General features: G+C 52.6%; 1 protein-coding gene across 1 annotated transcript; it reads right to left on the minus strand.

The window, feature by feature from the left end:
* Nucleotides 1-7,446, minus strand: LOC100900274 (RAS oncogene family member Rab11). The gene is made up of 5 exons (XM_003745250.2): nt 7,164-7,446; nt 2,035-2,146; nt 1,489-1,843; nt 1,276-1,391; nt 1-741 (listed from the first exon to the last, which is right to left on the minus strand). Exons 2-5 carry the CDS (start codon nt 2,072-2,074, stop codon nt 596-598), a joined length of 657 nt encoding a protein of 218 aa, XP_003745298.1. The 5' UTR covers nt 2,075-2,146; nt 7,164-7,446; the 3' UTR covers nt 1-595.
* Between the last annotated feature and the right edge of the window lie 487 nt (nt 7,447-7,933).

The following is a 7,933-nucleotide window of genomic DNA, read 5'->3' on the forward strand; positions in this document are numbered from 1 at the left end:
TTTGAGAAATGCGTCAGCCTGTAGTTTTTATTGTTAACAAAATATCTCGGTTCTAAGTATTATCTCCTTGGTTTCCTCCGGCATGTTCCCTAATTCTCCTCCGTTCAGACTAATCGCAATTGATAGAAGTTTTGGTGGTCAGAGGCGGTCACCGTCTCCACCGGCTTTGAATTCTTCGTAATTTTTTCGTCGTTTCGATGTTGACTCTGAGTCCAAAGGCTCTCCGAGAACTTCCTTTGGTGATGTTGTGGACGACTTTAAGCTGTCTGCAGCGGTCGTCTCCTCTCACGTATACGTTTTGTTTTCTCCTCTTTTTGTATTTTTATGAAAAAGTGCCTCAACTACAAAGTCAGTTCCAGCAGCGGCTCATATCATTCGGCACGTCCGTCTGCTTTCCTGTTCAACCAGGTCTCCTCTTCCCGATCATCGAAATCCGCAACGCTCTTGCTTCAACCACCGGCTTTTTTCCCCATGTGTTCCTTTCAGGTTGTAGTTGTTGCCGCCGCGGCCACGCTGAGCGTTGCTGTAGATGATGATGGTAGCTCCATTGTTTTTGCGATAGACCTCCTCATAGAATCGTAACCTAGGTTACTCATTACTGGTTGCAGCACTTTTTCGATGCTGGCGGGTCTTTGCGACTCTCATTTGGAGGAATCGTGATCTTGTTTTCGTTTTTGAGCGCAGCAATGTCCGCATCGCCATCGTTGGCCATCTGCTTGCGTGATACGATGTGGTAGATGTCTGGAAGAAAACGGGAAGAAAAAACTGGATTGGTGACCGTGCTTCGCTCACTTGAGAAACAAAATCAATGAAAAAAAAACAGAACCCGCATGAGGACATCGGGGATCGGGGCTGCTCTCGAGACATCAACAAGCTAATTCAGTTTTGTCAGAATCAAGTTGATTGGCTCGACAAGGAAGCTCCGACGCGTTTCGGATAAGTTGTCTCACATCTCGATTGATATCGTTCATTTCTAAGAGCGAAGTCACTCAACATCGATCGACACCCTAATGGTCGCCTGGTCACCTATTATAGCGTGGCAGACGACTTCCCTCAAGGACTATGCGAGGCCTAAGACTGATATTCTCTGTCTCGGCAGAAGGACGAAATCCCCTTTCAAGACTGAAGACAGAGCTTGCACACTCGGCTCCCTCCCTGACCAGGGATACCGAGGATCTCGGCATATCTCGGCAGCCGAAGCACCCGGATCTAGGACTCCAGGCAAGAGAGGGGTTCTCCGCGGGGGATCAGAATCTCATGGATCCGATAACTAACCGGTCAAAATTTGCTGGAAGGCCGACTCCACGTTAGTGCTGTCCAAAGCTGAGGTCTCGATGAAATTGAGGTTGTTCTTCTCGGCGAACGCCTTGGCCTCGTCGGTAGGAACCGCTCTGGAAGGAAAAAGTCCGTCGAAATCTTCTCCCGGAGCGGGCGATTCTCGGCCCTCCGACCCAGGTGGTCCTCGGAGCTCCGGACCGGTTCGCTTACCTGAGATGCCTAAGATCGTTTTTGTTGCCTACAAGCATGATGACAATGTGATGGTCGGCGTGGTCCCTGAGTTCCTTCAGCCACCGTTCGACGTGTTCATAGGTGATGTGCTTGGCGATATCATAAACCAGAAGAGCGCCCACGGCTCCCCTGTAGTAGGCCGACGTGATGGCACGGTATCGCTCCTGACCAGCTGTGTCCCAAATTTGAGCTTTCACAGTTTTGCCTTCTACCTGGATGGAACGCGTCGCAAACTCAACACCGATGGTCGACTTCGACTCCAGGTTGAACTCGTTCCGAGTAAACCGCGATAGCAAGTTACTCTTGCCCACGCCCGAATCGCCAATAAGAACGACTGGAAACAGAAACAATCGTCATGAGAGTACGTCGAGAACTTCGCCGTGAGAAACCAAACGATACTCCAGAGCTCGGAGAGCTCGGGAAATGAAGTTCTGCGCGTGTCGGGACTGCGACCGGGAGAATGGGGGTCTCTCGGGAAAACATCGAGAATCGGGAGCAGCGGGAAAATCATCGTCAATCACTCACCTTTGAAAAGATAGTCGTATTCATCTTCTGTTCGCGCCATTTCTAAAATTCAAACAGATTCCGTGCTCGTCGATTCAGCAGAAGTAGAAGTGACTTTTCCCTTAACGTCTTCCTGTAATTAAAGATAAGAGATTAAGTTTGAGCGCACCTCGGCTCGCTTCGTTTTCCGAAAAAAATGCCGCTCGCCATTCCCGACCTGCGATCGACTGGCCCGGTGGGACGTTGAGCGCGGTCAGACGCTCATTCCCCAGGTCCCGATACCTGTCTGATCTACCAATGCACGATCCAGAAATCCGGGGCCTAACGAGGGATACGAAGCTACTTGCAACCTGTCAGCTTCCGGAAGAATCCATGGCGGACGCCGGAAACAATCGAAATCGCGTGCAGAAGCTCGATCCGGGAAGTGAGACCACGTTACGTCGAATATTCCGTTCGGCCAAGGTGGTCTCATCGCTTGGGCGGGGAAATTCTGAACTTGCGAATTCGAACCCAAAACGTGATCCTGGCATGAACGTGATTACCTCGAGGCGACGAGAAATGCGCACCGAACTGTGGACTTCCTCAGCACCGCATCACCACCACTGTACGGGTTACGCTCGCTCCTGACGACACCGAACGCTTTGGTGTCCGACCAAATTCCTCCCCTTCCCCCGCACGTAATCCCCTCCACCTCGATGTGGCTACTTTCGATGCATCCGGGGTTTTGACGTGGATAGTTTGAACTCAATCCTAAGTTGGGCACTAGGTGCTTTCGGGATGAGTTCACTTCTCCGCCGTCGGCTGAAATTCCTCAGCTGAAGAAACTTCGGTCTCGCAGGATATCACTCGTTCATCCGGATGCTGGCGGACAGAAGGTCCGCGACCTCTCTCGTAGGAGCAGAAGTTGAATCACTCGCGTATTTTACCGAATGTTTGCCGAACCATTCTTTTTGCTCAGGCTTGCTTGTCTCAAAGTCGACCACGACAACGATATCTTCGATTGAAGCCGTCTGACCGCGTGGTCGGAGAAACGAAGCATGCCGCTGCGGCATGTCGCTAGACCCGCCGGGGCCGAAGTCGGGCTGGGCCATAAGCGGCAGCCGCCATTAGGGCCAGCGCGGGAGCTTCTGTGCAAGCAAGCAAGCTAGCCACCGAGCGAGCCCGAAGGCAGGCAGGCCCGGGTCGGACCGACGACGACGGGACGGCATCACTCCTTCTAAGTGGCTCGGGAAGATTTGCCGTTCTGCTCTCGAGAGGCGTCTCTGAGCGACCGCGGCCTGCGGAGGAACATTCGAAAATAGCCTCATGCCGAGCACCATGGCGCGTAACGGCAGCAGCAGCTGAAGTTTCGTCGCAGAGACACGGACAAGCAGCGGGAACAATGAGCGAATAAAAAACATTTCCGGATAGCCGAGGATCAGATCCGCAGATCGCTTCAGCTATTATCGATTGTGAGAGATCAGCTTCGGGAGACACTCAGGAGAAGAAGTAGATCGAGGATTAGACGCGGCGGCGGCTGGAGTCTCCTGAACTTTCCGTTCGGGAGGAAGTCGATAGTCCTGTCCAGTCCCCATGGTCGTTCCATGGAGATGGGAAAGGAGCTCTCCCGCTGGAGAGTGACAACGTCCAATGAAGCGTGATCGCAGGTTTGGACTCCCTATCTGTTCCGACTCTGTTCCGTGCGTAAGTACTATCATGTGAGCGTCCGCGCGTCGAATCGAACGACGACGGTGCTTTTTCGATAGTTCAGAGGAATTTCCGCTCTCGCGTGTAAAATGCCGAGTCTCTCTCTCTAATTCGACCGGCAAGGTCGAGACCCCGCCCGGACGCTCGCAGGAAAGATTCCAGCTATCAGGAGAGTCCGGGACGAAGGATCTCCGCGAGAGAAACGGCGAAAGGAACGGGAATATCGGTTCTATTCGAGACGGCATAACAAAAACGCTCGCTACTTCCATTCCATCGACAACAGTGAGTTTCACGTGACCCAGCGGCCACACGACGACCGAGCGACCGAACGAACGACGGACCGCTTAGGCTGAACGGACCTAAATTGATTTTTGCCGCTTCGTTAGGGTCGTCATCGAGGCTGTGCCGACGAACCGTTTCCAAGCCGCAGAGTTTTCGCAGCCATTTCCTCAGAAACGACCACGACAAGCTTGACGACGACTTCACTAATGAAACACTTTTGTTGTTCGAGTATGAGCGTGTGCTTAGAGATGGCGACGGAAAACGTTGCCGTCGTAATAAAAAAGTTTCCGCCGCGGTCCGGCCGATCCAACGACCTGCCCAGAACCCTGACCACTTGCAGCCCCGTTCCCTGGGCTGTCCCTCGCGGCTAGGACTGAACGACTGACTCGACGAGCGTCCAACGCCCGATTGGGTGCGCAGAGTATCGGGCGGAGATCGCGGAGTGAGTCGCAGGGACATTCGTCCGGGATCCCCTTCACATCCAGCGCTGGGGTTGAATTCCAGGGGAAATTATCGATCGGACGGTCTACAACCGAAAGTAGGTGACTCGAAACTGCTCGATGCTTACGCTCGAGGCCCTGACCCTGCTGCCCCGGAGCAGCGAAGCCTCTCCCAGGTTTCGAGAATTCCGTGATTGAAACAGCGTCGGCGTCGGTGGGTGACAGCGCTCCATTCCATGCGGCACCTTGTGGGCATGTAACCCCGAAAAGGAACTAATAATGATGCGCTCTCGAACCAGCACGTGAGACGGCCAAATGGCGCAGCCAGGCTTCCATTCGTCACTTCCGCTCCGGGTGCTCCTGGGGGAGCTCTCTGCTCCAGCCTTTTTCCCCTACCTATGGCATCAACATAAATTCGAGTTTCTAGTCTTCAGCTCTTCACCTGATTCATATTCAGCTATTCATATCGGATATTTATATTAATTTTCGAGATCTCGTGAATCCGGATCAACCCCAGACGATGATGAAAAACAATCGTCTGGTCTGCTGTAGGTACCGAGACCGCATGAGTCGCGGATTCCCGCATTTGTCCGCATCAGATAGCCGTTTCGTTGGAACGACCACTACGAATGCGGAACTTCTGCAGGAGTGCTGCGGGAAAAATATCAAATGTTGGTGGAGAATGCAGCCCACGCCATTAGTTTGCTCGCAGAGCTAGAAGAGGAGGGCCGCCGGTCGAGCACACAGTTCACGTCAGGGTTAGCTGTGGTTTTCGCCCGCAGAACCATTGCAGTCAAATATTTACTCAATGGGAGCTGTTCTATTTAAACATTCACAAACGACGACGTCGTCTACGACATACGTGTGAGTTCGTGTCTGAGAGCGTGGGCAATTGTGAGCTCGGAAGGAACGTCATCCCATTAAGATCAACGTCTACGTGGGAAACTCGGCATCGTTCGAGTATGACATGCCGTTTCCGAAGGTGCGAATCACTGCTGGTGAATCTCTCCACGAAGAGAATCATATCTCGGGATGCCATTCCCATCCTCAGCGGTTGATTCTCGCATGGGGACGTGATAGGCGTCGCTCACACATCGAGAAGGATTGATGAGTCCATCGGAGTGCGATATGGAGCTCCGGAACGAATTCCCTCCTTTGCCATCTGTCGCGAACCCTCCCAGACGAGATCGAGAAGCTCATCCACGCGGATCTCCGACCGAGCTCGAGGGATTCGTTCTCACGTCGATACCTTCTTTCGTGTCGGGGGAACGAGAAGCCTCCCGAATTCGCTCATAGCTCTTCCAGAAAATCGTCCATGCACCGATTTGCCATCGGACCAAAACAATAGATTTCGGATTATTCTGACGTTCGGAAGACGCCTCTCTTGCGTCAAAGAGAGGTGGCGCGGACGGCGAGGCGTCTCGTGATTTTTCTCTGTCGCCTACGACGCCAACTATTCGATGGGATTCGCTGCCGATGAGGGAGCCAAGACGAGAGGAGCCTGTCAGCGGATCATTCTCGCTACGCGGGAAGCTTCCATACACTTTTGCTCGTTTCCAAATTCAATCATCAGTCGACTGCGGACGTTCTCTGTCGGTTTTCTCATTTCTCGGAGTTCAACCCCTGAATTCACGGATAGAACCAAACAGAAGAGGACATCGAACATGGAGCTTGTGACGATTCAGAGAGTCTACATCTTATCTCAGACCTTGTATTCTTTCAGAGACTCTCCGTGGTCACCGTCTTTTGGTTTTTCTTCTTTTTCCCTGCCAGTATCTCCCTCCCGTCTTAAATCTGAGCAGGAATCTGTGATGGAAAACATTCCGCAGGGCGGCAACGACAGCGGCAGACATTTAAAGAGCTGTCACAATGCCTTGCGTACACGTTTTTCACTCGGACGAGTAACAGAAGGACACCTGAAGTCATTTCCATCGGAGAAATGCGGGCAGGAAGACCATCTGAATATCAGTCGAAGACGTAGCTCTGAACTTTTTTTGAACTCTTCCGTTTCTCTTCGCTATTTTCCGGTCCCCGCACTTGACCAGCGAAGGAACCAACCAGAAAACAGGCCTACGCAACGGACAGCAGGGGTTATCATTTTCTCGGTTGGTCGCCGCCGCTGCAGCGGCCACCGCAGCCCGTACAGCGAGTGCTGGGTCAGTCTATCCTGTATGGTGCACCCAATTCAATGACGATGTTCTCCAGGATGATTCGACGAGATTTAGTTCTCGGCCGACACCAATGATCGCCTTTTAGAATCCCGCTTGATTAATCAAAGCAGGGCCCCTCTTCCTGAGCTACTGAATCGCACTGTCTAAATGTGCCATTTTAGCATGGCGCTCATTAGACGCCCTCCGAGCGGGAGTTCGATCGGAAGCTATTCCGTGCCACCGAGATAAACCGGGGCCTGGAATATCTCTCGAGCTCCGAGAAAGTCTCAGAACGATGAGAGCCTTCAAACGTTGTCGGCGACCTGCAGTACGACTCGAGACACCCCTTATTGGTTTTCGCACCCACGTACGACCCGACGACTCGAGATAGGGCGATGAGCACGAGGGTTCCATGAATGATCATCCCGTCGAGGGAGGCAGTCGGAGAACAGAGAATCGTCGCCCGCAAAATCGGCGAACTCAAGCTGTCACTTGATCGTGGCTCTCACGGAGAAGGGGAGTGTTGCTTCAAGTGTCCCCATTTCTGGAATTCGCTCTGCACGGGTAAAATACTGCTCGAGAAATCGTTTACCTGAGAGGCCTGCGGAGCCTGGGTGTTCACAGGCCACCGGATCTTCACAGATATTCCGAAAAAATCAGGAAACTTGAAAAATCATGAGTCACAAATGCTTGTGTTTACATCAAAGCTAAATCTTGGAACGTAGGCGGCCGCACAGAGCCACACGGCACCGGTTCGAATTTTCGCGCGCTGCCGGCTTCTAGGCTCGAACCGTATTCTGGTCGGTCTCGGAGGGCACCTCGGCGAGAAGACGGCACTAATATCACCTGTGAACCTCTCTCGAAGTTCCGAGCGTCAGAATCACGTTCGTTGCAGCGTCCTGACGTAATCCGACTCGGGTACTAGACAATGCCTCTCGCCTAACGGACATTCCCGTGATTCGGGAGAGTACGACGCGGCTGCCGAAATATCACGTCGATGAATTGCATCGAACAGATGATCCTGTCCCGTCTTTCCGCCGCCAGACCGGACGCAGATCCCGGAAATGGATCGCGATAGCTCAATCGAAGAAACACACGCCTCACACAAGCGTCGGCAGTCTGAATTCGCTGCGAGCAGTCGACGCACCCTTCCGAGATCACTTTCTCAAGATGTGGGGAAAACTCGACCGGCATCGAAATGAGTGGCGATGCCACTTAAGAGAAGTCGTCGTATGATGAATGCAGACTCGGGAACTCGACGAAAAAATTACAATTTCGATTGGCAACTCTATCCAACTCACTGATACTCCTCTCTGCGACAAAGCGGATCACTAAAAGTCGGAACGTCGGGTCGGTGAGAAG

This window comes from Galendromus occidentalis, unplaced genomic scaffold (genome assembly GCF_000255335.2).
Source record: "Galendromus occidentalis unplaced genomic scaffold, Mocc_1.1 scf7180000077480, whole genome shotgun sequence".
Lineage (NCBI taxonomy): Eukaryota > Metazoa > Arthropoda > Arachnida > Mesostigmata > Phytoseiidae > Galendromus > Galendromus occidentalis.